Source organism: Drosophila willistoni, chromosome 3R, assembly GCF_018902025.1.
Source record: "Drosophila willistoni isolate 14030-0811.24 chromosome 3R, UCI_dwil_1.1, whole genome shotgun sequence".
NCBI classification, from domain to species: domain Eukaryota; kingdom Metazoa; phylum Arthropoda; class Insecta; order Diptera; family Drosophilidae; genus Drosophila; species Drosophila willistoni.
In genome coordinates, this window is record NC_061086.1 from 13,800,925 (window position 1) to 13,815,132 (window position 14,208).

The following is a 14,208-nucleotide window of genomic DNA, read 5'->3' on the forward strand; positions in this document are numbered from 1 at the left end:
TGCATGCCTTCACTTTATGCGCATTTATGCCAAGCCTATCTCTTGCTCATTGCTGTATCTTTGCGCAGAGACAGCCTTTAAGACGGCTTCAGTGTGTGCCTATTTTGCTTTGCATTTTAATCCATGCTCGCAGTTGCGTCTAGGATTTATTACCACATTTGCTCAGCGGCTTATTAACACAGTAAAAGCATCTGCCACTTGCTCTGCCTCTGTAGCCATTCGCGTCAGTCCGCCCATTTTGTCGCGCTCTCTTTTCGACAGCTCCCGAATTCAAGAAGTTATTATTGCAGCCATGCGGAAAATTGCTTCTTTCTCCGCGTGCGAATTGTTTGCCTTTGCGGTGCGTGGGCGTGGCTGAAGGCGTGCAACACTCACTGTTGACTGTCGCCTGGGTAGAAACTGAGCGGCGGCTCCAGTTCCGCCGTTGTCGGGGATTCTGAGCCCGCATTGTGTTAAGTCCCTTTAGTGGCTGATTGCCCCTAATGAGCGTCAAATTGAAATTCCTGCCGTGGGCGCGTCTTTAACTCCCACACCAAAGAGGTCTCTCATTGATTCCACACTCAGGCAGCGACACACACGAGCTCGCATAACTCCTGGTCACAATTGCTATGATTGTATGTATGTATGTATGTATGTATGAATGAGGGAGGGAGGGAGAGTGCATATAAACTCAGTGAATCAAATTTCACGTGTCCACGTCTCGGGCCATCATAATCCAGTTGGGCGCTTACCCCCGGCTATTTAAAATTCCACAGGCAGCGCACCTTGATCCGCCTGCGATCTCGCAGACCGCGTCTATCCTTGCGACTTTGCCGCTCTCAATTAATATGCGAGTCAGGCCGAGCCATTGACGACACAGTGGTGTGAAGGAAACATTCCGTATGCCTTGCTGGCACTTAGCCTCTCCCCCGAATGCAGCTAACATCGAGTCTATCCCCTCTGTCTCTGTATCATTGTCTTGCCCCCTCCTACCCAAAAAAAGACTCACACTGGAAAAGTTGTGTCATGCATTTTCCATCGACTCGAATGTCTTCCTTTCCCGTTTAACCGGAATATTAGAGCTGCCTGTCACTGAGCACCAATTTTTGTTCATGCTCACAACTTTCAGCGCTCCACTGATGCCGACAGGATGTGTCAAACAGGCTTCACTCACTTAGCCATGCCCAAAGACTAGCATAACATACATACGCACATACACAGGGCAGTTGATAAAAGCAGGTAAAAAACTTTTACGAAATTTGTTTGCACAAAGGGAACTTGAGACAATGGTATTGGAGGCGGAAAAACTGGCAGCGGGCACGTGCTAAACACGTAAAGGGGGGACCGACTACTGCCTGTCATCACAAATTACGCTGACATGATTGCTGATGGCTTCTTCAATTGCGTGAAAAGAAAGAGTAAAAGTATACACAGAACAATGAAGGAAAGACAGCTTTGATCAAGTTATGTGAGAGATATAAAAAGTTATATAAAATCAATATAAACTTTAACTATGCCATATGGTTTACAGCATTATGATTGATATTAATATTATATCATCATTTTTTTTAGGTAGCTAAAGTCTATATATAAACGCACATGTGTTGATGCACAAGAGTTTCCAAATTTAAACAAGGTTGTTTTCCCCTCCTTCCCCCCATTCCGTTGCTCTTTTGACTTTTCAAAATTCGTGGTATGTTTGCTTTCACTTCTTCCGGGGATCAGATAAAATGCATTCGAATGATTCACTGCAAAGGGCCTGTCAAAATTCCTACAAATTGTAGCAGCAAAACATTTGTTTATTTTTACATTTAAAGTTGTTTTCTTCCTTTTTTTTTCATTTGAAACTAATATTTGAATGTTGCATGACATTGTCAATAGAACTGGCGACATTTCGTGGAGGGGACGACATGACAAAAGCGGAGGGCGTTCCTAAAATAAATAAAATCCAAAGGGGGGGAAGATATAAAATAAATCCAGTTCTTATCCCCAAAATAGGGCGAGTTCTTTGCAGAGTTCTTTACTGTGCATAGAAACTTTGCTTGCAGCTAAGAGCAACAGGTGTGTGTTGGAGCTTAATCGCGGTATGCCAAACGGGCCAACGAACTCATAAATCAACAAACCACAAACACCTCAGACGGTTGTTTGGGTCAGAGAGTGCTGTCAGTTAAGCTGCAATTGCATGCCATGAATGGATGGCAAATGGGCAAACCGAACTAGACACAATTTGTTGCCAAATAGATGCATTCGTCTCTGTCAATTACACAGGACTCCAAACGATTGTAATTATACAAATTGTAATTGTAATCAAATCGTTTAATTAGTTTTATTACTTTTTTAAAGCATTTGCTAAACAAACAATAAGAAAAGTTAAAACATTTAACATCAAAATCATTTAGCGTTGTGACAGATTTCTTAATTGCTTATCATTGTCAGGCATAGCTGGCAATGACAGTGACGACCAGGGTCACTGAACCCAGAGAAATTTGCAAATTGCACTTTTAAATTAATACCAGCGTGTCAAAACAATAAGCAATTTTTGGTCAATTTCAAAGACTACAACAATTTCAAAGGTTTTATGTGATAATGAACATAAATGTGAATGAACTGTACAACATTTTTAATTAAAAACATCACAATTAATAACATGAAATGCAATTTACTTCTTTAGAAATTTAATTTTAAACATATTTGGCAATTGCAGCACATATACATATGTACATATTTAGTTAGTTACTGTTTTATCTTTTAAATCCTTTTTTCTAAATTCAAATAAAAAATAAACTGAACAAGAAATTTTTCAATTCAAATATTGGATATAAACTTTTAGAAGCAAAACAATTTTTCTTTTGAGCATGTCATTTCAATACTTATTCATAACTTTAAATTCTTTCATCTGATTTTCATAATTTATTGTTTATTTGACAATGGCAGGAAAATTATTTTGTACATTTTTTGTTTTCTATAGTCAAATTCGTTGCCTTTATTGCTTTTTAACATATTTCTATTGGTAACTTAAGTTTTAAATTTATTTAATGAAGTTAATGTTTGACAAATCGTCGGACTACACTTGACCAAAACATGACATTGGGCTATAATTTTGATACAGCAAATGGGGGCTTATTTTTCTTTGTTTCTACTTATTTTTAAGAAATCGTTAATAAATTGAATATTTTAAGTGAATAGATTGTTTTTTATTCAAAGTTCAAATATTGAACTACTCATTTTTAAAATTTTTGAGGAATATGTCATTTGGGAAAAATTTTCAGACAATGTGTTCTTTTCGTTAAAAAGTGGGTTATAAATATGATAAGCACTGTAAAACAAAGAAAATAATAAAAATCCATCGATGAAAAAGTCTACTTTACGGATCTCACAATGACATTAATAAAACATCAATTGAAAAATGTATTTAATATAGCCTGAATGATAGTATAAAGTCTTATGAATTACAAAAATATTTGAAAAATTAACCTAATTTAATGAAATGTATCGCAGGAGTTAAGGATTTTAAGAAAGCCTTCACAAGGGTATACGAACTTCGGTGCAGCCAAGTAAGTTTGATTTTTTTATTTTAAAAAACTGTGTAAATGTTTTTAGGGCATAATTTAATGTACTTCTGTATGCGTTTATTTAATGTGTTTGTGTTTATTTAATATGTTAAGCACTTAATTATGAATGACAATTGAAGAAGGGCAAATAATATTTTGTCATTTCAATGCATAAATTATCCGCGTTGTAAATGTTATTTACCATTTATAAATTATATAATTATTCTTTTTACAATTAAATATTTATTATTATTTAGCTCCCACAGTTTTAACACGCAAAAGTTGTAAACATTTTGACAACGTTATATAAAATTACAAAAGTACAGAAAGTGTTTCAATATTGAATTAATTATTAGGGTGAGTTCACTTTACCTAACAAATTGAAAACTAATATGTAATAGGGTAATATAAATCAGCATTTCTAATATGGTTTCCATTGTGCCACAATACAAGTTAACTAAGCCAATTTCATCCGTTTTTACCTTAGTTTTACCTCACCCAATGAAGCAATTTAGTTGAGTACATTTTCCCCTCGACACTTACTGTCATGTATAGCTTGTATTAAAGGACTTTGACCATGTTTTGAGCATTTGTCATCATAAATAGCAGAACCCTAAAGTACCATCGACCATCCAAACGAAGATGAAATGAAGAAGTGTAACGATTAATTTGCTTATAAATAACAAATGCCATTATGGTGCCCTGTGCGCAACAGTGAATCCAGATTTTCCCACAGCGGGACATCGTTCTTTAATGCGGATAGACGCAAGGACTTCAATTCAATTTGAGTTTGTAGGAAGTTTGTATTCCTCGAGCAGAGTATTTTGAAAAATTACTTAATGACCTTGTTAAGAAAGGACTTCTTTCAGTTAAAAATAGGCACTTCTGTTAATGCATTTCGTAGGCTTAATAAGCGGAAATAGCTTATCTAAATTTAAAACCAGAACGCCTGGGTAATTTTAACCATGAATATAACCATGAATATTGTAAACCATTGAAAGCGAAACCGTAAAAAACACACAACATTTTCTACCCAAAATAGAATTGTTGAAATGTTAAGTTTCAAGAAATTCTTGATAAGGACAAGAGTGTTTTTGGTAAAGATAATAATAAACCAATTTATATCGAAGTTATCGTTCTAAAACAAAAATCTTGATACAAGATACAAATACAAAGAGAATAGAGATAGTAATAGAAGGATCATTCTCTCTATTTCTTATATTCCTATGGCTCCTTCATGGAGCGTGGCACGGTCAAAGCTTTTTTATTCAGGCATTTAATCGAAGAACTGTAATATTTGTCTCGTTTGTGTTGATAATGCTTCATTTGCACACGACAATCGCCACGGTGATTATGACAGGGACACCACACCACACAATATCCAAGGCAAGTGTCGTCACAATCGCCAGAGAGTCAATAATTTGGGTGTCTGTGTCTGTGTTGTCGTCTGTTTTTATTACCGCGAATATTGTCGCTCATAACTTTTTAATGCGAACTTTTGCTCTTTGCCACAACAACACCAACAACACCAACAACACCAACAATCACAAAAAAGTGCCGCAGTGCTGTGGCTTGATGGAACATTTTTTGTCCCCAGCACGCATACTCCCCAATATGAATAACTGCTCCCTGTCACCCCGGACTCCCCATTCTCCATTCATATCGTATATATATGTACATACATACATATAGAGGCCCATAAGGAAGCATGTTTATTCATGGCTGGGTTCATGTTTTTCACTTCGCCTTCTCCGAAGACCCATTACACGAGCGTATGTAATTTACGCACTTATGTTCGCTCATGGGTGTTGGGATATGGGTTCCCCTGTGTACTTATATATTTACATATATATATACATATACATACACACATACATATAGAGAGCTGCGGTTTATCTAATGCCACCGCACACGGCAATCAAAAACGCATTTTTCGGAGCAGTCGCTAACGCCATGGCGAAATGTGAATGTCACGATTATTATTTTATATTAAATTTGATCCCAGCAATCGCGATGACGCACACACATACATACATGTCTATGTGTGTGTGTGCATACTTATATTTAAATATATGTACTAAGTTGTGGAAAAAAAAAATACACGTGTGCATCTTTGGCATCCGAAAAATTCCCCTAATTTGAATAAAACGAGCAATTTCCTCCAACTTGATGTTAGAGATTAGGTTATGGATGCTCTCTTAAGATACCTAACATGGAAGCTGTAGTCTATACAATAATTACAATAGAATTCATACGTAAGGAATCCATATAACTGATATTTTAGTTGATGGTTGAATATTTTTGCTGAATGCACAAAAAGTAAGCCATACAAATACATACATATGTACGTCAAAAAATTCAATCAAACTTTTATGGAAACTGTTGGCTTTTTTTTTTGTATGCAATAAAAAGTCTGCATTAGCCCTTGAAAAGCCTAATCTTTCATACTTCCGAATTGACACGGTTGTAGAAACAACAACAGACAATTTCTTTCAATTTATTCTTTATTCCTCTGCCTTCTGTCAATAACGTACGATGAGCAAAAGTCGTAAAACAAGGTGCGTACGTGTCGACAAGCATTTTGAAGGCCATCAATCTCATGAGAGCAACGGCAATGGAAAAGGCAAATGACAGCCGCCGGTTTTCGGGAGGACTAAAAGTGTCAAGTGTTCATGCCAGAGGAGTCCAATTGATTTTCCTGTCAAACTGACATGAAAGTGCAGCAGAAAAAACAAATTTCACCATTTCGTAATATGCAAAGCCCCATGAGATGTGTGATGAGAGCAAAGAATCTAATTGTATTCAGATATCCAAACATTTGTATTTCGACTGAATTATTAAAATTGTATTATAATATTGTAAAATAATTGAATTTTGCATATTGGTTTCAAATGTAATTAAACTTGAGTATGAATATGAATGAAACATAGCGAATTATAAACAAAGACGGCTTCTTCCATAGCGAAATTATCTATCCTTTTATATTCCCGTTTATCTTCTTACGGTTTCTATATAGAACTGTAGGTGCATATTCAACATCAATTTGGTAAACACTTTACTGATACTGTTTCCATTTTGCCCCCCAAAGGACTTATGCATATATGTATGTACGATAAGTTCTCTCTAATTTAATAAACAGAAACATAAACCGCTTAAATTAGTTCACTTGGAAAGCAATTAAGCTACCCCATAGATATTCCCAATACGTAACGGTGACCTAACACAAGGAGCAGATTGTTCACATGAGCGTGATGGCTCAGTTTGTTTCACAATTCGTGGGTTGGGTAAAGTTTCTTGATATTGTTGATGTTGAACACAAGTGCCGAATGGTAATTTGCAATGTAAACTTTTCACATTTTTCATCGATTTAAGCGGGTAAATGTAAATAGAATGCCACCATCTTAATGAACTTTCCACGGCAGAGGCAAAGGCAATGGCAATGGCAACGGCAACGGCAATGGAATCAACGGCAAAGAAAAATGTCAAATAGCAACTCAAATAAATAAAAGATAAGAACCATGAGCGCGAAAGCAAAACAATGACAAGGCGGGCAGTTCTTCTCCATCTTCTACATCAGCGCCAAAATGGCAGCAGGAGACAAGAAGGCAATGATGTGAGCCGAGCTGTAAATAAGGAAAGCGATAAAGCCACTTACCCAATTTCTCGCCGCAAAGAACACAGTTGAAAGACTGCGCCAACAGCAGCGCCAGTCCAAGAAGTCCTAGTCGATAGACCGAACGGTAGGGGGACCGAGAATGAGCGGACCTCCTTCTCTGGTTGAGGCGTGGCTCCATTGCGAAGCCGCCGCCGAGGGGCAAGAAAACTGCCAGCGGGGCGCACTTAAGCCTCAAGTTAGACAAAGGATTTCTCTATTAAGTGTGATGTTCTGCTTTTTGGAGTCCTATGCACGTTCCTTTACAGCTGTGACTCACACAGTTTTCATTTGCAATTAGAGGTTCGTCGTCGCAGTGGGGGGAGAGGCTTCTTTGAGCTGTTTTTTTTTTATTGTCCTCTTCTTTTTTTCTTTTTGGCAGGGCCCTGCTCACGCTTCGCTGGCCAATGTCAGCCAACAGTTGGACAGAAGCATATGATGATGTCTTGGGTTCTGGATCTGAGGAGCCACCATAAACATGTCAAACGTTGACAACTTATTGCCAGTCGACGCAAAGTCCTCCAAAAGGACTTTTCTCTTACGGCGACTGCTTTCCAAATTGCTGACCAAATCAAATACCGCGTGAATATTAGAATTTGCACTTTTCTTGTTTTCTTTTCTCGCGTTTATTCAGTGCGTAAAATTGCGTAAAGAGTGTGGATGAGGGGGGGAAAAAGAGATCCGTGAAGTGCGTTTATTTGCTATCTAAATTGTCCTGCCAAATTCGACACAAAGTGTATATTTTTTGTCCACTTTACGAGCCGCTGAGCATCAGGCCAACAACTGTGTACAGTTGGCAATTGTTTACCATATCCATTTCAGTGAGTTTTCTCCTTGTTAGGCAATTCCAACGAATCTACAGGAGAGAACGGAACGAAAATAATATATGCATATTAGTATTGGGATACAAATTCCAAGGATAAAGTTTTCAACTAAATGATTTTAACAGTATTAACTTTATTTTATCCAAGAAAAACGTTATTGTTATTCAGATGAGGCAAAAGTTTTCATCCCATACATTTTTTCCAATACTTTACTATTGAGTTTCTCTTGTATGGGAATATAAATTGTTAATAAAGAATGAAAAGACAGACGCCAGACTGGTCATACAATTGTCTTATTTGTTAAAACAGGGAAATTTAATTTAATTTAGTTAGGTAAAAATTGAACAAAAGATAGTTTGAAGATAGTGTGTTTTAGGTATAACCAGAGGGCCGGGGCTAACTTCGACCGCGTCAAAGTTTGTATACCCTTGCAACTTTTTTGGTAACTCTTTCCTTACCTATAGCCATGAAAGTGGAAAAACGTTTAAGCTAAAAGGGAAATGTGTCCGAAAGAACGGCCTACAATCTTAGCATAGGAAATAACGAAGATATTGATCAAAGTCACTGTTTTCCACCGATCGTTCCTATGGGAGCTATATGATATAGTAACCCGATCTTTATCAAATTTGGCACAGTCATTAACAGATATATTAAACTAACAAATGTTTAATTTGAAAGCAATCGCGTCAAAAGTAACGAAGTTATTGATAAAAGTCACTGTTTTCGAAAGATCGTTCCTATGGGAGCTATATGATATAGTCACCCGATCTTGATCAAATTCGGCATAGTCGTTTATATGTATAATAAACTCATCAATATTAAATTTCACGACAATAGCTCAGAAAATAACGAAGTTATTGAGAAAAGTCACTGTTCGTGACATTGCCATTTGTATGGGAGCTATATGATATAGTGATCCGATACGGCTGAATCCGAGATATACAACGCCTGCAGTATATACAAGCCTACATGCAAAATTTCAGCTCTGTAGCTCTTACGGTCTAGGAGGAGTTTGCGTTGATCCAGACGGACGGACGGACGGACGGACATGGCTATTTGAACTCGTCTCGTCGTGCTGAGCAAGAATATATATACTTTATATGGTCGGAGATGCTTCCTTCTATGCGTTGCACACTTTTGACCAAAATTAATATACCCTTTTTGCAAGGGTATAAAAAGTATTGAAATTGTTAATAGCTAAGTCTTTTTATCGTCTGTCTCTGTATTTTAAAAGCTTGAAATCACGAATATAATATCGTTTAAATTATGTGCAGCTTGTTCTAAGTTTTTTTTTAAAACTTATAGGTCATTTTCTTAATACGAATTAAATTAGATCATTTGGTAGATACCAATACTTTTGCTTTATTATATATGAACATCTATTATGTAAAAAATATCTATAGAGGTTGTTCTTAAAATTCGCAAGTGATATTTCTAAAGCTAAAAGACGATCTTTATAAAACTTGAAGAAGATATCGATATTTTTAAATTTTTTTATTTTAACTCTCTTTGTTGACAAATGTAAAAAGATTATCTTAAATTTCATAATGCTCAAAACTAGTAAAATTTGGTGTACGATTCCCAGTTTTTCTTTATAAAGATACATTTAGTAAAGGCTAAACCGATTTTCTCTTCATTTCAATCCTATAAAAATCCAGTTACTAACATATCAGGAGGATATCCTTTATTAAGTTAATTTAATAAAATCTCTAAAATGAAAACTCTAAAGTAGATTTTGAATTGGTAAATTAAATTCATTTTTCTGTTGCATTAACCTAAGATTTCTAGGTCTAATTTATTAGTTATTACTTATTGATTAGCCCTCTTTTATCCCGTAATATTCAGTAATATCTCACTATATACATACACCCGTAATATTCAGTAATATCTCACTATATATGTATGTATATACGGACTAGACGATGTATTAATGATTTTTTTTGAGTGCTCTAATGGGTTAACAAAAAACTATTTTATTATTTTAATGTTTTAAAAAAATGTATATTGGTTAAATTTTATATGAGAGTAGGACATAAGGAATTTCCTTTTAAAAACCATAAATTTAAACAATTCCTTTGCATTTTAAAAGCATATATTTAATAAGTTGACATTTAAATTATTCAAATCACTATAACGACTAACGTATATAACGAAGAGTTTATCTAACGGATTACATTTTCGTTATGTAGTTGATGGAAATGCCTTTTAAATTTTTTCTACCTGTTGCCACTTGACAAATGCAAATTTAATGCAAAGCAGTTGGTTTTTCTTCGCTTACTGTCCGCCAAGTCAGTCTTAGATTTGTCATACTGTCGCATTTTTGATGGAGAGCACGTCCACAGTGATTATTTAACAAGCACGGGCCACCACCTCAAACCGAGAACAAAAATCTGTCAGCATGTTGTCTTAGAAGTGTATTCCCCACGAGGTTATTAATCAAAAGGACTAAGAAATGCGGGTAAGTATTCACTTATGGTCCCAGCCCACAGAATTCATTTTCTTAGAAATTAGAGTAGCTACAGCAGCCATCCTTAGGCATATTGCAAAAGAGTTTATTTAGTTGAATTATCTTCAATCTGATGGTCCTTTCTACAGAAGTCTTTAAATTTTACATTTGTCAACTTTAAGATGATTTTTGATACACAAATTTATAATTTTGGATCGCAGAAGGTATCAAATACAAGAATATATCACAGTTTCATAGATAGTAGCACTCAAGAAAAAATTAGATTAGGTTTTTAATTAAATAAATTTAAGAACTCACCATTTTCTTAAACATTTGTAATCCAATCGTTTCAAAAAGCAAACTTTTTGGTCTCGTAACGAACAATGTCAATTTTGAATTCGTAATTCCACTGAATCAAATGTATTCCAAAGTAGCAACTTGGCTCATTATCTTCACATCACTGTCAAGCTGTCGTATTAAAAGGGCAGAAAATCTTAAATTTAAATCCGATACGACGTTCCCAATCAAATTTTAAGGGATTTGCGGCTTTTACGTGAGTTGAGCCGATATGCTTGAATATAAATTCATGACAAACAATCTTTTAGTTTAAGCAAACACACACACACACAGTCACATAAAAATACACACCCGCACACATAACATATGTGTAAACATGTAGTACTATGCACACACAATGTAAATATGTATGTGTGAGTTGTCTTGTATTGATTAAAAAATTTGACTTTCGACTGGCTGGCAGATATTTGTTGTAGTTGATGTTAACTAGCCAGGGCCACAAATACTTGAGCTGCTGCTTCACTTCACTTCACTTCATCCAACTTTGTCTGTTGACACAAAATTGCTGAGTTGTCGCCAAAGAATCTCATCGCGATTCAAATTTTTGTTCGTCGTTGGTTTTGTCGACGACCGTCTTCAATCGCAATTTATCCAAAAATTATGGCAAAACAATTTTCACAATTCCATTCACATGGATGCGCATTTCGAGGAAAACAAAACCATTTCAGGCTACAAACTTCATTAAGAACAACAATATTACGCATACGTATAAGGAATTTAATAATGACAAATAGCCACCGATATTGCTGAGAAGGGAAGTAGTTTTGATTACTTGGATTTTAGCATTAATTCGATGTAGGCAATTTATTTCATTTTAGCATGGCTGCCTTCTGCCTTCACACTCACACTAAGAGGAGACTGTATTTAAATGGTTTATCGAATGGTGTTAATTTGCCTTAATTGGCCAAAATTAATCGCGGTACTTTCACCAAAAAGGATAAGGATAGTCGTTGCTCCAAGACTTTTTGAAAAATCACCAGACTGTTAGCAGTTCGCGGGCACACACACACACAGACACATATCGAACGCTCCGTCTTTGCTTTCGTCGGTTGTTTAAGATTCGGGCACTTTAAGGATCACGTTGATATCCAACTCGACAAATTCGAAATACCGAATCCTTTTTTGTTCTTCTCATAGGGTTCCCTGCGTTTAAATGCGGCTTGTACTGGCCGTAGTGCCAAACGATGCTGGACTAATTCAACGCACATCTCTGCTAGGCATCCGAAGGTTCTAACCATATAAGAAGGAGCCGATTTGGTGGGATGCTTTCCGACTGATAACCCACAGATGCAGATGCTTGGCCAAAGCTTTTAAGAGAGTCCGTAGAAGCTTTTTGGAGCGACAAACGTGTCCTAGAGTCGTACTTCTCTAACCATACGCACATACATCATTATAAGAGTGAGCAGTTCAACTCTATGTCCCTATGGAATGAGAGAGTCTGCAAAGACCGCTAAAGCTTTCAGCATTCGAATATTGGTCCTTTAAACATAGTCCTCAATGAATAACAATGGTACAAAGAACATTTTCCGTTTTGCTTTTAAATAAACCTAACTATGACATATTGGGCAAGGATAAGCATCCGAATAGATAGTTTTAGAAAACATATCGAATTTAACCTTTATGAGGTTAAGATACATTTATCATTGCTATCCCAAATTAAAATCGTTGCAAATTGCCTTATGTAGGAATTACATCAATTTCAAAACTATTATTGGAATCTACATAGATGATAAATAAAGGACATATACTAATTTGTATTTCGATTACGATTGACAACAGGATTAACCAAAAACGATTTCTTTAATTGTAGCAATTTTATTCGTGTAGACCAATTAGTTTTCCGCTGGTCGTAAATCTTGGCAATTTGTTTCCCACCATTCAGAGGGACACGTCTACTAGTTGTATGCTAGCCTAGGCTTAGGGAAGGTGTAGATGTATCCTCTCAATGCCATATCATTATAATTCTGCGACGAAATGTTGATTGAGTCTTAAAGTGATTTAAGTCATTAGGTATCTAAGGCTTTATTGGCCACGAGCGCAGTCGGAGTATGAGAGGGCACACCAGGATAGCCGAACTTTGTGGACAAACTTTCGACTTAATATGAGTTCAAACACACGCAACTTGCGTTAGCCAGGGTACACGGTGCCAGGGCACACGATAACACTGGACCTTGTTTATCCCAAAACGTATCCATTTGCTTAATGCCCGTTTAACAGCATAAGAGGACTTTGTCGAAGGTCTATGGGTGATGGTGATAGGAGGGATGCTGATGGTTGTGGTTGTCCTCAACGCTAGAGGCTAAACTAAGCCACAGGAAGTTAACGTGGAACCACATGACAGTCACCTCTACGACTTTATTGTTGCGCCCTGAGACGCCATTTTGACGTGATATCTTAATTGATGATGGATTTCAAGAGTACCCAGCCTTAATCAGCGGAAATAGTCCGGAGGGCGGGCAGAACCAACTTTGTGGACGTTGAAATGGATGAAAACTTCGTCCCTGCTCAGTTCATCTCAGTTTGGCTCTTGCTTTCATTAGGCGACCACCTGAAAATCACAAGACTTGCCATCGACCAACAAAATGTGACAGCAGCAACAGCAAGAGCAATGGCTGCGGGGCACCATTGGGCACGTGGAAATCGCTTTTCGCCTCTCAGATAAAATAACATGGAAAACAGTTTATTTTTTATTTGCGATGACGGCGCTGGCACAATTGCTGAGCCTCTCCCATCATTGTTCCCGGGGTCTGTCCGCATTGGCATCTCAACATTTTTGCCTCAGGCAAGCAGTTCGAGTGGCGCAAGATTAAATTTCGTAAGGCCAAAGATAATATATTGTGTTGTTCCCTGGCCTTCCGCCTACACGAGTGTTGGCCATTGTCGGGGTAATGTGATAGGAGTGGAAGGTAGAGCATAAATCACTTAGGCAAGCGGATTGTTCTTGACCAACCTCATTTTTAATTGAACTGTCAATATTAATCGGTTATAAATAACTCACAACCCTTGCAGAAAAGTGCTTAATGCCATAGCATGTAGAATGATATGAGAATATGATTCCAAGATGATATCCCAAAAAAAAAGAAGGAAAATCTTACTTTAAAATTCACTCTTCTGAAAGTCGATTTGAAGTATTAGTTATTAATTATTTCTTTTGTTGTGTCAGCAAAATCATATGTTTGCCCAGTTCTCATATCCATCAGCAACTTTATTTTACTGAAAGCTACTTATCTGATTTTTATCTGGAGCCACAAGTGTTATTTCGTCGGGCATCCCATCCGATGATTGTGGTTTCATCAGTATTTGTATAAGAGTAAAATCAATTTTCTGGATATTTATCATTCAATGCCCTTGGCTGGCTTCAACTACCGCATCGGCACCCACAGCTATCAAGCCACCTGT

At 36.7% G+C, this 14,208-nt stretch overlaps 1 protein-coding gene across 2 annotated transcripts in view; it reads right to left on the minus strand.

Moving 5' to 3' along the window:
* Window positions 1-10,859, minus strand: part of LOC6650954 — a 35,888-nt gene extending 25,029 nt beyond the window's left edge. Inside the window, exons 1-2 of one of the 2 annotated variants that reach the window (XM_023180258.2) lie at window positions 10,771-10,859; window positions 7,186-8,038 (exon numbers count right to left, since the gene is read on the minus strand). In XM_023180258.2, the coding sequence (XP_023036026.1) occupies window positions 7,186-7,324 (139 nt within the window). In that variant the 5' untranslated portion in view covers window positions 7,325-8,038; window positions 10,771-10,859. The remainder of the gene's footprint in view (window positions 1-7,185; window positions 8,039-10,770) is intronic. The other variant, XM_023180257.2, reaches the window with a different exon arrangement.
* Between the last annotated feature and the right edge of the window lie 3,349 nt (window positions 10,860-14,208).